Consider the following 21,735-nt stretch of genomic DNA (forward strand, 5'->3'; position numbering starts at 1 on the left):
TCGCCGACACCTAACTTCAATTATTAACCCCTAATCTGCCGACCGGAGCTCACCGCTATTCTAATAAATGTATTAACCCCTAAAGCTAAGTCTAACCCTAACACTAACACCCCCCTAAGTTAAATATAATTTAAATCTAACGAAATAAATTAACTCTTATTAAATAAATTATTCCTATTTAAAGCTAAATACTTACCTGTAAAATAAACCCTAATATAGCTACAATATAAATTATAATTATATTATAGCTATTTTAGGATTAATATTTATTTTACAGGTAACTTTGTATTTATTTTAACCAGGTACAATAGCTATTAAATAGTTAAGAACTATTTAATAGCTAAAATAGTTAAAATAATTACAAATTTAACTGTAAAAGAAATCCTAACCTAAGTTACAATTAAATTTAACACTATACTATCAATAAATTAATTAAATAAACTACCTACAATTACCTACAATTAACCTAACACTACACTATCAATAAATTAATTAAATACAATTCCTACAAATAAATACAATTAAATAAACTTGCTAAGGTACAAAAAATAAAAAAGAACTAAGTTACAAAAAATAAAAAAATATTTACAAACATAAGAAAAATATTACAACAATTTTAAACTAATTACACCTACTCTAAGCCCCCTAATAAAATAACAAAGCCCCCCAAAATAAAAAAATGCCCTACCCTATTCTAAATAACTAAAGTTCAAAGCTCTTTTACCTTACCAGCCCTGAACAGGGCCCTTTGCGGGGCATGCCCCAAGAAGTTCAGCTCTTTTGCCTGTAAAAAAAAAAATACAATACCCAAGCCCCCCAACATTACAACCCACCACCCACATACCCCTAATCTAACCCAAACCCCCCTTAAATAAACCTAACACTAAGCCCCTGAAGATCTTCCTACCTTGTCTTCACCTCACTGGGTTCAACGATCTGTCCAGAAGAGCTCCTCCGATGTCCTGATCCAAGCCCAAGCGGGGGGCTGAAGAGGACCATGATCCGGCTGAAGTCTTCATCCAAGCGGGAGCTGAAGAGGTCCATGATCCGGATGAAGTCTTCATCCAAGCGGGAGCTGAAGAGGTCCATGATCCGGATGAAGTCTTCTATCAACGGCATCTTCAATCTTCTTTCTTCCGGATCCATCTTGCAGACCTCCGACGCGGAACATCCTGCTGGCCCGACGGACTAACGACGAATGACGGTTCCTTTAAGGGACGTCATCCAAGATGGCGTCCCTCGAATTCCGATTGGCTGATAGGATTCTATCAGCCAATCGGAATTAAGGTAGGAATATTCTGATTGGCTGATGGAATCAGCCAATCAGAATCAAGTTCAATCCGATTGGCTGATCCAATCAGCCAATCAGATTGAGCTCGCATTCTATTGGCTGATCGGAACAGCCAATAGATTGCGAGCTCAATGTGATTGGCTGATGGAATCAGCCAATCGGGTTGAACTTGAATCTGATTGGCTGATTCCATCAGCCAATCAGAATTTTCCTACCTTAATTCCGATTGGCTGATAGAATCCTATCAGCCAATCGGAATTCGAGGGACGCCATCTTGGATGACGCCCCTTAAAGGAACCGTCATTCGTCGTTAGTCCGTCGGGCCAGCAGGATGTTCCGCGTCGGAGGTCTGCAAGATGGATCCGGAAGAAAGAAGATTGAAGATGCCGTTGATAGAAGACTTCATCCGGATCATGGACCTCTTCAGCTCCCGCTTGGATGAAGACTTCATCCGGATCATGGACCTCTTCAGCTCCCGCTTGGATGAAGACTTCAGCCGGATCATGGACCTCTTCAGCCCCCCGCTTGGGCTCGGATCAGGACATCGGAGGAGCTCTTCTGGACAGATCGTTGAACCCGGTGAGGTGAAGACAAGGTAGGAAGATCTTCAGGGGCTTAGTGTTAGGTTTATTTAAGGGGGGTTTGGGTTAGATTAGGGGTATGTGAGTGGTGGGTTGTAATGTTGGGGGGCTTGGGTATTGTATTTTTTTTTACAGGCAAAAGAGCTGAACTTCTTGGGGCATGCCCCGCAAAGGGCCCTGTTCAGGGCTGGTAAGGTAAAAGAGCTTTGAATTTTAGTTATTTAGAATAGGGTAGGGCATTTTTTTATTTTGGGGGGCTTTGTTATTTTATTAGGGGGCTTAGAGTAGGTGTAATTAGTTTAAAATTGTTGTAATATTTTTCTTATGTTTGTAAATATTTTTTTATTTTTTGTAACTTAGTTCTTTTTTATTTTTTGTACTTTAGCTAGTTTATTTAATTGTATTTATTTGTAGGAATTGTATTTAATTAATTTATTGATAGTGTAGTGTTAGGTTAATTGTAGGTAGTTTATTTAATTAATTTATTGATAGTATAGTGTTAGGTTTAATTGTAACTTAGGTTAGGATTTCTTTTACAGGTAAATTTGTAATTATTTTAACTATTTTAGCTATTAAATAGTTCTTAACTATTTAATAGCTATTGTACCTGGTTAAAATAAATACAAAGTTACCTGTAAAATAAATATTAATCCTAAAATAGCTATAATATAATTATAATTTATATTGTAGCTATATTAGGATTTATTTTACAGGTAAGTATTTAGCTTTAAATAGGAATAATTTATTTAATAAGAGTTAATTAATTTCGTTAGATTAAAATTATATTTAATTTAGGGGGGTGTTAGTGTTAGGGTTAGACTTAGCTTTAGGGGTTAATACATTTATTAGAATAGCGGTGAGCTCCGGTCAGCAGATTAGGGGTTAATAATTGAAGTTAGGTGTCGGCGATGTTAGGGAGGGCAGATTAGGGGTTAATACTATTTATTATAGGGTTAGTGAGGCGGATTAGGGGTTAATAACTTTATTATAGTAGCGCTCAGGTCCGCTCGGCAGATTAGGGGTTAATAAGTGTAGGCAGGTGGAGGCGACGTTGAGGGGGGCAGATTAGGGGTTAATAAATATAATATAGGGGTCGGCGGTGTTAGGGGCAGCAGATTAGGGGTACATAAGGATAACGTAGGTGGCGGCGCTTTGCGGTCGGCAGATTAGGGGTTAATAAGTGTAGGCAGGTGGAGGCGAGGTTGTGGGGGGCAGATTAGGGGTTAATAAATATAATATAGGGGTCGGCGATGTTAGGGCAGCAGATTAGGGGTACATAAGGATAATGTAAGTAGCGGCGGTTTACGGAGCAGCAGATTAGGGGTTAATAATAATATGCAGGGGTCAGCGATAGCGGGGGCGGCAGATTAGGGGTTAATAAGTGTAAGGTTAGGGGTGTTTAGACTCGGGGTACATGTTAAAGTGTTAGGTGCAGACGTAGGAAGTGTTTCCCCATAGCAAACAATGGGGCTGCGTTAGGAGCTTAACGCGGCTTTTTTGCAGGTGTTAGGTTTTTTTTCAGCTCAAACAGCCCCATTGTTTCCTATGGGAGAATCGTGCACGAGCACGTTTTTGAGGCTGGCCGCTTGCGTAAGCAACTCTGGTATCGAGAGTTGAAGCTGCGTTAAAAATGCTCTACGCTCCTTTTTTGGAGCCTAACGCAGCCTTTATGTGGACTCTCAATACCAGAGTTATTTTTATGCTGCGGCCAGAAAAAAGCCAGCGTTAGTTTTTCGGGTCGTTACCGACAAAACTCCAAATCTAGCCGTAAGTAATTCCCCTTCAAATAACTTTATTTGGGACTTCTTTGTCTTGATGGGTTCACTTTCCAATCTAACATGACTCCTCTAATTCACCACTTGCAACACATGTAGGATTATTTTGTACCCAGCTATCCCCTTCACATTTTCCTTGTGCAAGTGTTTCTGGGCTTATATGTTTTTCTAGATATATATCAATTGTGGATCAACATGTGTTCAGTGTGAAAATAAGACATCTTTTAACCTGTTATACACCAGGTTCAGAGTATTAGATGTGGGAAAGCTCTAAAAATGTGACCCTTACTCAACCAAACATTAATCCTTATACCCATGACAGCACTTACTTAAAGAGATGGCAAACTATGCCAACTTTAAACTTGCGATCGTATGCAAAATAAAAAATTAGGTTGTTATATTTACTAGAAAATAGATGAAATTTCACATACTTTTCTCCTCCCGTACAACGGCCGCCATTGATTTATTCATGTCACGTGTTTTCAAATACCAATGACAGCCCAGGCCAGTCGGCGACACTGATATCAGCAAACACGCCCTAGGTTACTTATGCGCATACGCTACACGTTGGATCGCTGACTGACAATGCAATAACATATATCAATACAATGACGTAGGGAGGGGAGGTCTAGACATCATAAGGTTTATTACAAAACAAAAAAGAATTAACCCATCAGACACTACGTTTAGAGAGGTAATATATATTGTTCAAGGAGACTGCACCACCCTCTTTAAAATAAGGTAGCAGAAGTTGAGATATCGCATAATAGGAAGCAGTCTGTTTACTTCAAAGGATTTTGGAAACAAGGAGCTATGTGTTAAAGGCATAAATGTGTATTGTATTTGTCTGCATCTATATTACTATGTTTTTATAATTTTATTTTTGCCCCCCCCCCTCACCCGCAACATCTTTTTGTAGATGCCCATGTCTCGAGACGTATTAAATTATTGTGCTACCACAGTATAAAATAAATGTGGTTGAGGAAATTATTCACAAGCATATGGGTATATACATTCGTGATGTCCAATCTTTTAATATGATGACCATTTTGGATTTTTGTTTTCTATTAGTGAGCTAGTGAACAAATTAAAAAAATGCTATAAATTGATATTTTATTTTTATATAAACAAAGTTTAAATCAGCATTTTTGTAAACAAATACCCGCTGCCATGTATCTGTGAACATGGTACAGTTTTGTACTTGTGCTATTGTAGAGATCAAGACAGAAATTCTCTCCTCTCATTTTTGTCTCCCACATCTCCAGAAAGACACATTTGCTGTTTGAGAAATAATATTACTACTGAAAACTGCCTCTTTTTCAGACACATACAATGTTTAATCTTTAGTGAGAGCAGACAAAATGCAATGGGTTGTGGCCCCTGAGACTTAGATTATAGTAGTTAGCTATACATGCTTAATAAAATCCTATAATTCTCTAATCTAGTTGAAGACCGGAAACCCACAAATGCCACCACACTCCTTAGTTTATTGTCTGGCACTTAATACAATTATAAAAAATAAAATAAAAAAAAAAAAAAAGGAGCAATTATAATTAGAAAGAAAGCCAAAGACTCACATCCATCACTGATTCACACACTATGCTAATTACTGGCCAAAAATTGTCTCAATACTGATTACAAAATACATGACTATTCACCCAAAATCTGAAAGCAAGACTTACCTACACACATACCTTGGGTCTATACATTAAAGGGTCACTGAACACAGTAGAACAGCATAATCAATAAATGCATATTAAATAGACAATGCAAAAGCACTTAGTTTGCATTTAAAAACAGTAATAGATTTTTTTCTTACAAATTTAAAATTTAGTTTTATTTTCCTTTCCGCTGCATCATATGACAGCCATTAGTAGGCTGACCATACGTCCAGTTTTGAAAGGGACAGTACCATTATTTTATGTTTTTTCCCTGTCCCGTTGTTTCTTTATTAATAGTCATTTTGTCCCGTTTTGAGGTTTATCAGACCGTGCTGGTAGCGCAAGTGTAATTTTTTATTGCACACACACAACTTAAATTTTTTTAAACTCCTCGCCGGCGGGGAAAGCAGTTTTTTAAAAAACTATTATTTTATTTTTTTTAACTGCAGCCGGGTTGGGGTTGGGTGGCCGTGCCCACATGATCCACAGCATGCAGTCTTAGCAGTCTATGCCGCCCGCGCTCTTCAAAATTAGGGGCGTGTAGGGGCGTGTCATTGATAGGTGCCTATAAAGAGTCAGTGACAGCAGGTCAGTACTCAGTCGTGAGCTGTCAGACTGAGCCTAGGAGGGAGACTGGTCACTGGTCAGCGTGAGGGAAGTTAGATTACTAGCTAGCTCAGCTGCAGTAGTGCCAATACTTTACTAGTAACTTACACTCAGGACAGGCTCAGCACAGGGGTCGGCAGGAGTCAGACTAAAAATATCTGAGATTTAGTCAGTCATCATCTGGATCTGATGTGATGATCAATCATCTGCCTTTAGCCGCTGCCTCACCATCATCCGAAATTATAGGCTGACCTGACCATCACCTGACACCAGAGAGATAATTCTTGCTGCCATCTTCTTGTTTGTGTCACAGACGTGTGAAGTGAACATACAAACTAGCGTTATGGTCTGGTCTGGAAGTAGATCGATTCAACTGTCTACAGTCTATGTTCTGAACTTCAGCTTCTGCAAGAATTGTGCACAAGATAAGACCAGTGTCTGTGCCTGGCAATCAATTAAATTAAATTAATTTTCATTTATTATATCATATGCTTATTATTATAATGCTGCTGCAGTGCTGGTTGTAGTACAGATGTTATAAAATAACGGTTATTATCAAGTAACTATGTAGTTCCACATTTTTATCCGTTCTTCCACCATTTACATGTGTAACAATGATTTTGGGCAACTCAGCTAAAAAAAAATCTACAACTACTATCCAAATATTCAAACCAAACGCAAGTTCAGAGGCTTTTACCCTTTAAAATCAGTTAATATGGGGAATGTGCCTTGACAACATAGGATAATCTCACTTTTTTAAAGCATGTTTGTTGTTGTATGATAAATTAAATTGTAATACTTTTGTTCACAAGCTTCAGAATCAGTTCTTCTTATTATATAAGCATGTTCTTTTTGATTTTCTTTGTTTAAACAACAAATTTGGCTTGGGTATCCATCTGTTTAAAAGTGACAATGAGTCTGATACAAGTTCCATTAATTAATTAATTAATTAATTAATATTGTGTGGGGGGGGGCATGATGGATGTGATCTAATGGAGGGAACCTTCATCTTTAGAATGGTTATTGGATAAGTAATTTTATTTCCCTTAACAACAGTTATAATAAAAAGCATTTTATAGGGTGTCTTTATAAGTCAAAACATTTGTGCTTTATTTTTATATAGATTTGCCAATTTTCTGTATGCATCAAATTTAAAGTAAAAATAATTTCATATACATGATACATTAGCCCATGGAGTGTGAGAAGTTTTATTATATGGTGTTGAAAGACCGCAATTTGCTGTGTAAATTTGTTTCATCAGATAAATATTCATGGTACAATCATGATGAAATACAGTCCCCCTCTAGCTCTACATCTACCTAAAATTTTTTGTATGAGTTCTTTTGTCACTGAAGGATATTTGTTGGCTCAATAGTTTAAATTCATGTCATAAAAGTTAACTTTTGTTAAAATCGTACTTTTTTTCATATAAATAAAGAATATTAACCCCGTCCCATTTTTGACCGCTCAATGTCCCGTTTTTGTCTCACGGAAATAGGGTCAGCCTAGCCATTAGCCAATCACAAAATGCATATACATTGTGATCTCTTCCACATGCTCAGTAGGAGCTGGTAGCTCAGTATGTGTGCATGTAAAAAAATTGTGCATATTTAGATAACTGGATGTGATTTGGAAAGTTGTTTAAAATTGTGTGCTCTATCTAAATCATAAAAAGTTAATTTTTACTTTAGTGGTCCTTTAAGTTGCTCACTAGAAAGCTTTGCCATATTCATTAGGGACCACTACAAACCACAGAAGCTAAATTGTGACTTGTGTATTACCTACTAATAAACAGACATAGATTTTGCTTCCAGATGAGAAGACCCATCAAATCTGTACACATTTCAGTATAATGCATAGGCTTAAAGGATTACTTTCTGTTATAATTTTTAAGCTAAACAACTAACATATTAAAGTTAATAAACATTAATTAAAACCTACTGACCTATATTTTCTCCAAAACAAAGTTTCATAACGTTCTAAAAGTTATATCTTTTATTCGCCGATGATGTCACGTTATCCTGCCCACTATTTTCAGCACTGCATGTTCTAAATACTTAAACCAATAACTTTGTATTTAAAGCGCCATTTTGAAACCTAGGTATTGTAAACGGATTGGTACAGAGCAAAGGATACCCATGGAGTGGGTTTGGAAAACAATTAAATTTGCAGAAAAGTTTTCTGATATACGGTAGAGATATGTTAATGAAATGCAATTGATAAAAAGCGTATTTGGGGTAGTTAGTTAGTAACAGGCATAGAAAATATTTACTTACAGTGGCCCTTTAAATAATCCGTATAAGTATTGTATAATATACCAGATTTACTGAATTATTTTACTTTATTTGACCCCACTGCTTCCATCTCCAATAACACTACCTCCTGCCCCAAACACTACAAAGAAATCGTTACTTAAATTGAGCATTTAGCAAGACTAGGCAAACACTAAACATTAGAGTAGAAAAAATAAATCCTGAGAATGGGAAAAGTGAAGACAGTTCCAGACACACATATGACATCCCTTGAAATCAAGAAACAAATCTGTAAATGATCAAATATCCCAGTCCATCCCTCATAATAGCAAAACAATTTAAAACGTAACTTTTAATAATGGAATTACACATTTATTAGAATCCTATGGCCATTGCAACTATATCAAATAAAATACAAAACTATATTGCCCTAGGTATTGAAGGGCTAAATAATAGGGACCCCCAAAAAGATCCATCAACACCATTATTCAACCATCAACTCTGTAATTATTACCATCACTGCATAAAGATACAGCTGGGGTGACTTTACCTACATGGTTAACACTATGATTCTGTAAATTCCCAAAGTGGGACAATTTATAATGCAATGATAAACCATATTCAATGAACCCAGATCATAACAAACTCCTAAGAAATACCATCTGAGCTATATCAAAGGCGGGCTGAACACTGAATAGCATCAAACATTCTCTAACTAACCAACCACAATACATCTATGTACTATCCAAATATGACTACACAAAACACTGATCTACTATTTAACTTCTCCAAAGATTTAAAGATACATTAAAGAGGGTATTTTATTTTGTGTAACAGTTTTGTTCTAATGCTTAGGGAAGTGTCTTTGTTCACCAGTAGATGTTGGCATGTTCCTTTTTATACTTTGAGCTTCTATACCGTGGACTTGGATTGTCCCTTGAACCAATGAATATTGACCACACCCTATTCAAAACCATAGATACCATGTTAAAAGTATCCCATCAATTAACCAAAAAAAAAAAAAAAAATCAGTCACAACTAGACTTAATACTAATTCACACTTATTTTTCTCTCTCAGAAATGGAGGAGCCAAAACATTTGCTAACACACAAATTTATCCACCCAAACCCTGGTAAAAAGACCATCCTTATGACCCTCAAACCATGAAATCAGACCAATTGACTGCCCTATACTGTAACCCACATTAACACTCACTGTCTAATAGAGTGATTTTTTAACAGTCACATTCCTCTAAAAGAGCTTTCATGCAATATTTTTGATACCTTTGACTTCATTTCAAATACAATTATAAACAGTTTTGCATTATCAATGCTACAAGGATAACTTTTAAAGTAAATGCGATCCACTGTACATATGGCCTTAGGTCCTGTGCATCAATATCTTCCCCTATTAAACTTCTCTCTGGGTGGCATTGGTGATGACACTCATCACATGAGCATACACAGCGAATAGATGCAGGTACACGTGACCCACAGCTGTATCTGCAGTGGATTGTATATACAGCCAAATGTATCACAGTAACTTTTAAGAGAAACATTTTTCATTTCTAATATCATTACAATGTCCTTTTAACCGTGAAGTGTTTTAAGTTATAAACATTGTGTTTTGTGTATTAATCTAACCTCACATTATTTTCAGTTTATCATAACATGTTGCATTACTGAAGTACTTGGGTATTACAACCATATTGAACATTTTATCATTGCAAAAGGGTTGGGAACAGTATGTACAAGGACAAATAATTGTATGTTACTAAATAAATAAAAATACACTATATAACCAACTAACGTTTTTTTAAGCAATAGGATAACATTAAAAATTAAAGGGCTATAAGAATCGAAAAATAATGTGCTCTGCTCTGCTGGTCCCAGGGGAAACTGCTGTTAATCCAATCAGCAGCGCTCTAGGGGTCCTGAGTGGTATTTGTACTGTGTGTTTTGCGGGGCCTTAACACGCAGGACCAGATAACGAGCGGTTCGTTATCGTTTGCACTCAAGTAATATCAGGTTTTCACAGCCTTTTGCGTGCAAGTTAAATTCTGCTAGTATTACAAGTAAATGCGAATGAGTGAGCGCAATCGTGATTGATGCTAGAATTATTACCCCAATCTCAAAACTCTGGTTAACTGTTAAACATATCAAAATTACATTTAACAGTACAGTTACTCTCATAATAGCACTGTCTGATAAAAAATTTTTTAAATAAAATTGCATAAATAAGTTATAAGGGCTCAAAGATATGAGGTCTCAGGTGTTAGAGAAAAAAAAGGCTGAAAAGGCTGTAAAGGGCTTTAACATAGAGATGCATACGTATACATGTCTAAATATGTGTATGTGTGTGTACATATGTTTTTATATGTGTATTTATGTATTTACAGGCATACAGTATATACACATATAAACACATACATAGATTTGCAGTCAAGTAAATGAAAATATGAAAAATCATATTTATGCAATATTTATATTTAATTAAGTGTTTAACTATGTATTTACTGTAAATATTATGCATTCTAATGTTCTGCACATATCATAATACATTCTATAATACATTCTATATATTTTAAATAGATATTCATATATATATATATATATATATATATATATATACATATACAGTATCTGTATATATCAGTATCTATATATACTCATGTATGTATATAGGTATAAATATATATTTGTGCAATCCATCAGATATATATTTAAATATCTCTTTCTGCTATGTGCAGAACATTGGATGATGAAATATGCAATGTTATCTTATGTTGCGCTTTTAAATAACCGGGATCATGTTTGCATGACTTGTAGGTGTTAGGTTTTTTTAAACGTTTTCGGCGCTATTGAAGTCTATGAGGAAATGCGTTCACGACTTCTCAAAGTCTGTTTGTTACCGCAATTTTAAAAACGCGAGATTGCAAACGTTTTACTTTAAATTTGTAGTACGAGCCATTCTCCAAGCGTAAAAAAAAATACTTTGAACATGAGCACAAACTACTGCTCCACTCGTAGGTAGAGTTGATTGTGTTAAAATGACATGCTCTAGCAAATTAGAGAATGTCATTTTTAGATTATTATGGCTCTTTAAAGCTCTACACGTCACACATTAGAAGAGTTTAGTGCAAGTATTAGTAAGGTTTGGCTTAAAGGGAAAATGGACACTAAACTCCATTTAATTACAAGACATTTCTGGTATCTTGATATAGAACAACATTTCAACCTAAGTGTAAACATTTTTAAAATGAATTTACATCTTGTTTGATGCAGTAGTAGACAAGTTTATCCACAGTCATTATGTCAGTATAAACTGGATTGTTTTGCAGTTGTTATCTGTTAATACTAATTAATAAAAATATATGTAGCAGTGTTAACATTTCAAAGCCTGCAGTGTGCTTTTTCAATTTTTTACTACACCTGACTAAACATTTTATATTAGAATCTCAAGTTGTTTAATGTCTCTATCAGATGACGTAGCCAACATATGTAGATGTGTGTGTGCTTTGATCTAGCAACCACAGTGTAAAATGGGACAGGATCATGTGAATTTCTCCATACTAAGCATGGTGCAGTCACTCCATCTTGTGTGGGGAACAGCAACAAGCTCAACTATTTCTTACAGTGAAAGCAGGAAAAATACATAATCAATGTATATTACAATACTGTTTTATTTTCTTTAATTAAACATTTATGGAGGGATTCAATTTTAAAGGCACAGTCTACACCAAACGTGTTATTGTTTAAAAGATAGATAATCCCTTTATTACCCATTCCCCAGTTTTGCATAACCAACACAGTTATAATAATATACTTTTTACCTCTGTGATTACCTTGTATCTAAGCCTCTTCTGACAGCCCTCTGATCACATGACTTTTTTATTTATTATCTATTGACTTGCATTTTAGCCAATTAGTGCTGTGTTGTGCTGACTCTTAAATAAATACCCAGGCGTAAGCACAATGTTATCTATATGGCTCACATGAACAGTCTCTTGTTGTGAAAAGCAAATAAAAACAGCATGTGATAAGAGGCTGTCTATAGTGGGTTAGAAACAGAAATGTAGAGATGTAAATGTTATAAAGTATATTAATATAACAGTGTTGGTTGTGCAAAGCTGGGGAATAGGTAGTAAAGGCGTTATCTATCTTTTTAAACAATAACAATTTTGGTGTAGACTGTCTCTTTAATGTCCATTTTAAGAGATACATCTTAGACCAATGATTCTCTTCCGGGTGTTTAGGACGCCATAAATCTTATCAGTGAGTGTTGCTCAATTAATTTGAGGGTGAAAAAACTGCAAAATTCCAATTTTCACAGGGTATCTTTTTCTTTTAGAATAAAAAGGTTACCTATGGTTTAGATAAACTTTGTGTGTTATATTGCATATACATGATATTTTCATTGCAGTATTCACATAATCTTATTTTATCTTTGTGGATATATAAAAAACAGGATTGTTATATCAATGCCCTAAGTACTGGCAGGGCGTCCCAAGGAAATAATAATAATACAATAGAAATTAAAAAAAACTATCTTAAAATATTTTATTTTTTAAACCCTGCAACTTCCTCAAACACAGAGTGTATATTATGGTGGAACAGTATAGTCCCAGCACAGCATTTTAAGTAACTTTATAATATAAATGTTTTAAAAGATAAGGCTCATTTTACCTATTTTTACTCAGAGACAGATATCTCTTACACACTCTAGGTGCCAATCTGGGAGCCTAGTTTGCTTCAGATTGATGCCTATAAACTGTGATTTGTGTGTCACTTCAGTCAAGAAACATCACTGGAACAAGGATCTAGGTATGAAAATGTACTTTGGGTACATAGTTATTTATTTATTTTAGATATTAAAGGGGCAGGCTAGCCGCTATGCCAAAAAAAAAAAATATTGTTTAAAAAGATAGATAATGCTTTTGCTACCCACTCCCCAAGCTTTGCACAACCGATTTTGTTATATTAATATACTTTACAATGTTCAAAACTCAAAATTTATGCCTGTTTCTAAGCGACTACAGTCAGCCTCTTAACATATGCTTTTTTTATTAGCTTTTCACATCAAGACACTGCTTCAGTGTGCCATATATATAAAATTGTGCTCACTTCTCTGGAGTTGTGCAGGATACAGCACGTATTGGCTAAAATGCAAGTCTGTAAATATCCCTGAGATAAGGGGCTATCTGCTGAGACTTAGATACAAGGTAATCAAAGAGGTAAAAAGTATATTAATATAACAGTGTTGAGTATGCAAAACTGGGGAATGGGTAATAAAGGGATTATCTGTCTTTTAAAAAATAAAACATTTGGAGTAGACCGTACCTTTAAGTTTTAAGTGTGTTTTGGGTGCTAGCTTTTATTTTATTTATTAGGGTAAGAGGTGGAACTGAGTTGTGCAAGGGTGCTATGGTCATGCTATTAAGGATAGAAACTTAGAAAGCTGGGTTGGTGTTAGCTGGTACCAGAGAGGGCTTGTGCTGGGTGGTGGGATCATTGTGAACGTTAATGATGGTAGGAAGGCACCTAAGCATTGTAGCTTTTCTAATTCTCAGAACTGAGAAGGTACCTTGCAGACTTCTTAAGGCTAGCCCTGCTACATATACGTCCCTAATTGGCCTTAGCAGAAAAACAACTGTAAAGCATGCACTCTTTAGTAACACTATAATTATGGCTAGCCGTGTTAGCTGCAGACTAAAACCCAGAGATGTTATTTTGTATTAAAAATGTTCATTGGCTGATATGTTATTCTATGACAAGACAACAAAAGTATCTTATATTTGCAAGGTTTTTACTGTCACTTAAAGGGACATAAAAACCAAAAAATGTATTTCACAATTCAGATAGAGCATGAAACTTTAAACAACTTTCCAATTTACTTCTATTATCAAATTGTCTTTGTGTTCTCATTATCCTTTGCTGAAAAGCAGGAAGTTTAGGAGTGTGCACGTGTCTGCAGCACTATATGGCAACAGATTTGCAACAATGTTATAAATTAGCAAGAGCACTAGATGGCAGCATTATTTCATGTCATGAAGTGCTCCAGACGTATACGTTATCTGTCTAGATATCTCTTCAACAAAGAATAACATGGGAACAATGCAAATCTGATAATAGAAGTAAATTGGAAACTTTTAAAAAAAATTGTATTCTCTATCTGAATCATGAAAGAAGAAAATGCGGGTTTCATGTCCCTTTAAAGTTAAAGCAGGCATAATGAAAGATAGGTTTATGTGTGCTCACTGACAGACTGCAAGGAGTTGTGACAATGTCTTGGTTAAATAACTATAACTATCTTGGAACCTGGCTTCTTTTTTTTTTTACATCAGAATTTCAATTGCTTGTGCCAGGGGTGCCAATATTTACCTGTTTTGTCCCAAATATTTTAAACAGGATTGGGATTATTCTCACATTGATATGACATGCATCTTGGTGACAACATAAAAATGACAATCTTTCATCTTAACTATTTTCCATAAATATTCACTAATAAAGAAGGGGATCTATCCTTAAGCAGGGGATGGGCAACCAAAAAAGTGTGCCAGAGATGTTGTTTTCGTATTGGCTGGCAGTGGAAATGCTTGCCATGCCTGTCCAATTGGAGCACATGAAGCCTTATATAACAAGCGCTGAGATAGTGATTAACATACTGTGGAAGCATTGATAGTTTAGGTGTGTTGATTACTATTAAAATAACTAAACTGACAAACTAGAGGAGTTTAATGAATAGTAAAGTGTTAGAGGCATTAAACCATTACGGAAAACACAACCCTCTATATATTTTTCTCACTGAAATGGTTATGTGCTTTGTATAAATATGAGATAGTATTAGAATTATAAAATGTTTTCTGTGTGTTTGAAGTTATGGGGGCTATGGGAGCCATGATATGTGTGTGACTGTATTAATGATACAGTTCTGGTTACCAAGCCCCTGTGGAGATTCAGTTTTGTAGTGTTTCTTACCTTGGTTGTCAGTGGTACAATCTTTTCCTTCTCCAAGATACTGAGGAATGGGATCTCCAGGAAACTGGACAGAAACTCTATTTGGAGGAGCTCCTCTTGGGACTGTGGAAACCCCAATACTGCTGCAACTCCTTGAGCAACAACCGCTTGGCATAACCACCGAGCCAGTGAGGCAGGATCCCTTTCTCGAGGGGCTCCAGACACAACTTCCAGGCTCAAGTTGTAAGGGAGCAAACTGCTGCGACTAATCCGGGATAGAATGTTCTGAATCCTGATCTGAGAGTGACTAGCCTGGGGCAAGAGAGCACCAAGGCGCACGGTATGCCCAATACGGGCAAGTATACGGCATGGCTGGGGGTGGCCACTGCAAGGCACCAGGCTACAGAACATGCTTAGATATACGCAAAACCAGTGAAGAATATCCATTGGTAAAGTCAAGGTAGAGTATGTATAGTGACTGTAACAGAAACAAAACGACAAAGAAAGTTGTGGAGGGGAGATCTGCTGATGACAAGAACTGTGGGGAAACAAATTGTGTGACAGGCAAAAAGAATGAGATGAGGGCTAAAAAAAAGAAAAGAAAAAAAGAAAGAAAACTGAAAACACAGGAAAGGCTAGCAAAGAGATTTGGATAAGGGGTATGAGATGTGATAGTATGAGGGAGTTTATAGAGATGTGCAGGTAGAAAAGAATGTGCAGCAGAGGAAGAGAATGCAATGTATTCAGGATGATTCAGACAGGACGCTCAGTTAAAATCCGCTCTGCTCCTGTAAGCTGGAGTCTGGAAACACTGACAGAAAAGAGAGAGTGTGCTTGTGGAGAGGGGAGGAGGAGAGAGACAGGGAGGGAGAGGCTGGAGGGAGAGGAGGTTAAAAATATTGATGAACAATAGAAAAAAAAAAAAACACAAAATGGAAAAGGACAGATAAGGAAACCGGAGTGAGAAATGTCAAGAACAGAGGGAAAAAAAGACAGAGTCAAGCAAAAAAAAAAAAGAAATACAACTGAGTCGTAAGAGACAGGGGGATGAAGCTGTCAGTCAAGGGAATGAACAGAAACTCAGGAGTGAAAATAGAAAGATATATAGTGAGAGAGGGAGAGCAAGGTGTCTATATAAATGCTGCTTAATAAAAAAAAAAAGGTTTGCTCAAGACTGTGAACACTGATAAGGGAAGCGTGGAAATTTTGAAAGAGCAAAATAAAGTTGTATATACACTGAGAGCTGAGCTTTAATGTACATAACTAAGTGTATGGATCCATCAGCTGGGAGATGGTCTCCTGATTCTGCTGGGCATCTGAGATGGTCTGGAGCAAGGAGTACAAGAGAAGGACAAGCAGTGGGTAGGGAGCAATAAGAGTAATGAGCATGACCATAAAGTGCTGACAGGCAGAGAGAATAAGTAATAATAATAATAATATGATGATGAGGGCACCCAGAGGGACACAGAGGCTGGAGAGCAGGGCACCTAATAGAAAACATGAGGTTATCACACAGTGAAGAGACATTCACATAAAGAACAGAACACTCAATCAGGCAAAGGTCAAATACTTTATTCTCACCAGAAGGTGAATATCCTCCTATATTAAACTCAGTTATAGAAAGAGGCTTCATATTACCAATGGTATAGTTCTAAGTTGATTGAGTATTCTGCTAATTTTCATGTGCAGGGCTTATTTGGGATGGTGTCCAATGGGAAAAAAAAATAGATATGAGGAAAAGTGCCTTTATGAGACAGAGGAGGGAGAAGCATAAGGTGAGAGCGTGACGAAGCAGCAGAGAGACAGGAGGGGTATAGGGAGTGATAGGTGGAAATGGTGAGGGAGAGACGGTGTAATAGAAAGAGACAGAAAGAACAGGTGGTGGGAGGGAGAGTGATAGGGCAGAGACAGACGTATTGAAGTATGAAAGCAAGGGATGGAATGCAGTGACAGAGCTCTGTGTGTGATGGAGAAGCTTCTTCATTAAAGGGTAGATGGGATGGGGCCATTTTAGGTAACTGCACATAGACTTGTCCTATCTGTCCTTTAAAACCCTACAGCTCATTAAAGGAAATTTAGAAATGGAAGAGGCATTGATCTTTGCCAATAATGACACTTGTAATTATGGAGATTAATTAGTAAAAAAAAAAAAAAAAACAGCTAGTAACTAGGGTCCTGGAGGAGCTCCTCTCTTTTGTGTTTGTGACACTAATACACTTACGGAGCCCTCTCATGGGTGTCTGACACTGAGGGAGCACTTCTGTATGTGTCAGTGTGTGTGACACAGTGACTGATGAAGCACTTCTCCTGTGTGTGTCAGTGTGTGTGACACAGTGACTGATGAAGCACTTCTCCTGTGTGTGTCAGTGTGTGTGACACAGTGACTGATGAAGCACTTCTCCTGTGTGTGTCAGTGTGTGTGACACAGTGACTGATGAAGCACTTCTCCTGTGTGTGTCAGTGTGTGACACAGTGACTGATGAAGCACTTCTCCTGTGTGTGCCAGTGTGTGTGACACAGTGACTGGTGAAGCACTTCTCCTGTGTGTGTCAGTGTGTGTGACACAGTGACTGATGAAGCACTTCTCCTGTATGTGTCAGTGTGTGTGACACAGTGACTGATGAAGCACTTCTCCTGTGTGTGTCAGTGTGTGTGACACAGTGACTGATGAAGCACTTCTCCTGTGTGTGTCAGTGTGTGTGACACAGTGACTGATGAAGCGCTTCTCCTGTGTGTGTCAGTGTGTGTGACACAGTGACTGGTGAAGCACTTCTCCTGTGTGTGTCAGTGTGTGTGACACAGTGACTGATGAAGAACTTCTCCTGTGTGTGTCAGTGTGTGTGACACAGTGACTGATGAAGAACTTCTCCTGTGTGTGTCAGTGTGTGTGACACAGTGACTGATGAAGAACTTCTCCTGTGTGTGTCAGTGTGTGTGACACAGTGACTGGTGAAGCACTTCTCCTGTGTGTGTCAGTGTGTGTGACACAGTGACTGATGAAGCACTTCTCCTGTGTGTGTCAGTGTGTGTGACACAGTGACTGATGAAGCACTTCTCCTGTGTGTGTCAGTGTGTGTGACACAGTGACTGATGAAGCATTTCTCCTGTGTGTGTCAGTGTGTGTGACACAGTGACTGATGAAGCACTTCTCCTGTGTGTGTCAGTGTGTGTGACACAGTGACTGGTGAAGCACTTCTCCTGTATGTGTCAGTGTGTGTGACACAGTGACTGATGAAGCACTTCTTCTGTGTGTGTCAGTGTGTGTGACACAGTGACTGATGAAGCGCTTCTCCTGTGTGTGTCAGTGTGTGTGACACAGTGACTGATGAAGCACTTCTCCTGTATGTGTCAGTGTGTGACACAGTGACTGATGAATCACTTCTCCTGTGTGTGTCAGTGTGTGTGACACAGTGACTGATGATGCACTTCTCCTGTGTGTGTCAGTGTGTGTGACACAGTGACTGGTGAAGCACTTCTCCTGTGTGTGTCAGTGTGTGTGACACAGTGACTGATGAAGCACTTCTCCTGTGTGTGTCAGTGTGTGTGACACAGTGGCTGATGAAGCACTTCTCCTGTGTGTGTCAGTATGTGTGACACAGTGACTGATGAAGCACTTCTCCTGTGTGTGTCAGTGTGTGTGACACAGTGACTGATGAAGCATGTCTCCTGTGTGTGTCAGTGTGTGACACAGTGACTGATTAAGCACTTCTCCTGTGTGTGTCAGTGTGTGTGACACAGTGACTGATGAAGCATTTCTCCTGTGTGTGTCTGTGTGTGTGACACAGTGACTGATGAAGCACTTCTCCTGTGTGTGTCAGTGTGTGTGACACAGTGACTGATGAAGCGCTTCTCCTGTGTGTGTCAGTGTGTGTGACACAGTGACTGATGAAGCACTTCTCCTGTATGTGTCAGTGTGTGTGACACAGTGACTGATGAAGCACTTCTCCTGTGTGTGTCAGTGTGTGTGACACAGTGACTGATGAAGCACTTCTCCTGTGTGTGTCAGTGTGTGTGACACAATGACTGGTGAAGCACTTCTCCTGTGTGTGTCAGTGTGTGTCACACAGTGACTGATGAAGCACTTCTCCTGTGTGTGTCAGTATGTGTGACACAGTGACTGATGAAGCACTTCTCCTGTGTGTGTCAGTGTGTGTGACACAGTGACTGATGAAGCACTTCTCCTGTGTGTGTCAGTGTGTGACACAGTGACTGATTAAGCACTTCTCCTGTGTGTGTCAGTGTGTGTGACACAGTGACTGATGAAGGATTTCTCCTGTGTGTGTCAGTGTGTGTGACACAGTGACTGATGAAGCACTTCTCCTGTGTGTGTCAGTGTGTGGCACAGTGACTGATTAAGCACTTCTCCTGTGTGTGTCAGTGTGTGTGACACAGTGACTGATGAAGCATTTCTCCTGTGTGTGTCAGTGTGTGTGACACAGTGACTGATGAAGCACTTCTCCTGTGTGTGTCAGTGTGTGTGACACAGTGACTGATGAAGCACTTCTCCTGTGTGTGTCAGTGTGTGACACAGTGACTGATGAAGCACTTCTCTTGTGTGTGTCAGTGTGTGTGACACAGTGACTGATGAAGCACTTCTCCTGTGTGTGTCAGTGTGTGTGACACAGTGACTGATGAAGCACTTCTCCTGTGTGTGTCAGTGTGTGTGACACAGTGACTGATGAAGCACTTCTCCTGTGTGTGTCAGTGTGTGTGACACAGTGACTGATGAAGCACTTCTCCTGTGTGTGTCAGTGTGTGTGACACAGTGACTGATGAAGCACTTCTCCTGTGTGTGTCAGTGTGTGTGACACAGTGACTGGTGAAGCACTTCTCCTGTGTGTGTCAGTGTGTGTGACACAGTGACTGGTGAAGCACTTCTCCTGTGTGTGTCAGTGTGTGTGACACAGTGACTGATGAAGCACTTCTCCTGTGTGTGTCAGTGTGTGTGACACAGTGACTGATGAAGCACTTCTCCTGTGTGTGTCAGTGTGTGTGACACAGTGACTGGTGAAGCACTTCTCCTGTGTGTGTCAGTATGTGTGACACAGTGACTGATGAAGCACTTCTCCTGTGTGTGTCAGTGTGTGTGACACAGTGACTGATGAAGCACTTCTCCGTGTGTGTCAGTGTGTGACACAGTGACTGATGAAGCACTTCTCCTGTGTGTGTCAGTGTGTGTGACACAGTGACTGATGAAGCACTTCTCTTGTGTGTTGACACTGAGAGACTTTGGACCCCCCTCCTTCTGTGTGTGTATGTTTAACAATGAAAGGCTGAGGGAGATCATCTCCTGTCTGTGTATATTGGTGTGACACTGACAGATTTTTGGAAGTTCCTCTCCTGTGTGTGACACTGGCAGTCTGAGAGAGCCCCTCTCCTATGTGTGACACTGATAGACTGAAGGGGCCCCTCACATGTGATATAAAGACAGACTGAGGGAGTCCCTAACCTTTGTATGTGTATGTGTGAAAGACACTGACAGTCTGAGGAAGCCCCTCTCCCGTGTGTGTGTGTGTGTGTGTGTGTGTGTGAGAGAGAGAGAGAGAGAGAGAGAGAGAGAGAGAGAGAGAGAGTAACTGACAGTCTGAGGAAGCCTCTCTCCTGTGTTTGTGCTTGTGTGACATTGACAATGTGTGTGTGTGTGTGTGTGAGAGAGAGAGAGAGAGAGAGAGAGAGAGAGAGAGAGAGAGAGTAACTGACAGTCTGAGGAAGCCTCTCTCCTGTGTTTGTGCTTGTGTGACATTGACAATGTGTGTGTGAGAGAGAGAGAGAGAGAGAGAGAGAGAGAGACACTGACAGTCTGAGGTTGCCCCTTTCCTGTGTGTGTGACACTGACAGACTGAGGGAGCCCCTCTCCTGTGTGTGTGACACTGACAGACAGAGGAAGCCCCTCTCCTGTGTGTGTGACACTGACAGACTAAGGGAACCCTTCTTCAGTGTGGGAGACACTGACAGACTGAGGAAGCCCCTCTCCTGTCTGTGTGACACTGACAGACTGAGGGAGCTCCTCTTCTGTGTGTGTGTGACACTGACAGACTGAAGGAAACTCTCTTCTGTGTGGGAGACACTGACAGACTGAGGAAGCCCCTTTCCTGTGTGTGTGACACTGACAGACTGAGGGAGCCCCTCTCCTGTGTGTGTGACACTGACAGACTGAGGGAGCCCCTTTCCTGTGTGTGTGACACTGACAGACTGAGGGAGCCCCTTTCCTGTGTGTGTGACACTGACAGACTGAGGGAGCCCCTTTCCTGTGTGTGTGACACTGACAGATTGAGGGAGCCCCTTTCCTGTGTGTGTGACACTGACAGACTGAGGAAGCCCCTCTCCTGTGTGTGTGACACTGACAGACTGAGGGATCCTCTCTCCTGTGTGTGTGACACTGACAGACTGAGGAAGCCCCTCTCCTGTGTGTGTGACACTGACAGACTGAGGGATCCTCTCTCCTGTGTGTGTGACACTGACAGACTGAGGAAGCCCCTCTCCTGTGTGTGTGACACTGACAGACTGAGGAAGCCCCTCTCCTGTGTGTGTGACACTGACAGACTGAGGAAGCCCCTCTCCTGTGTGTGTGACACTGACAGACTGAGGAAGCCCCTCTCCTGTGTGTGTGACA

At 39.1% G+C, this 21,735-nt stretch overlaps 1 protein-coding gene across 1 annotated transcript in view; it reads right to left on the minus strand.

The window, feature by feature from the left end:
* Nucleotides 1-15,569, minus strand: part of GRIN3B (glutamate ionotropic receptor NMDA type subunit 3B) — a 229,243-nt gene extending 213,674 nt beyond the window's left edge. Inside the window, exon 1 of the mRNA XM_053700030.1 lies at nt 15,144-15,569. Coding sequence (XP_053556005.1) covers nt 15,144-15,569 — 426 coding nt within the window. The remainder of the gene's footprint in view (nt 1-15,143) is intronic.
* Between the last annotated feature and the right edge of the window lie 6,166 nt (nt 15,570-21,735).

This window comes from Bombina bombina, chromosome 2 (genome assembly GCF_027579735.1).
Source record: "Bombina bombina isolate aBomBom1 chromosome 2, aBomBom1.pri, whole genome shotgun sequence".
NCBI classification, from domain to species: domain Eukaryota; kingdom Metazoa; phylum Chordata; class Amphibia; order Anura; family Bombinatoridae; genus Bombina; species Bombina bombina.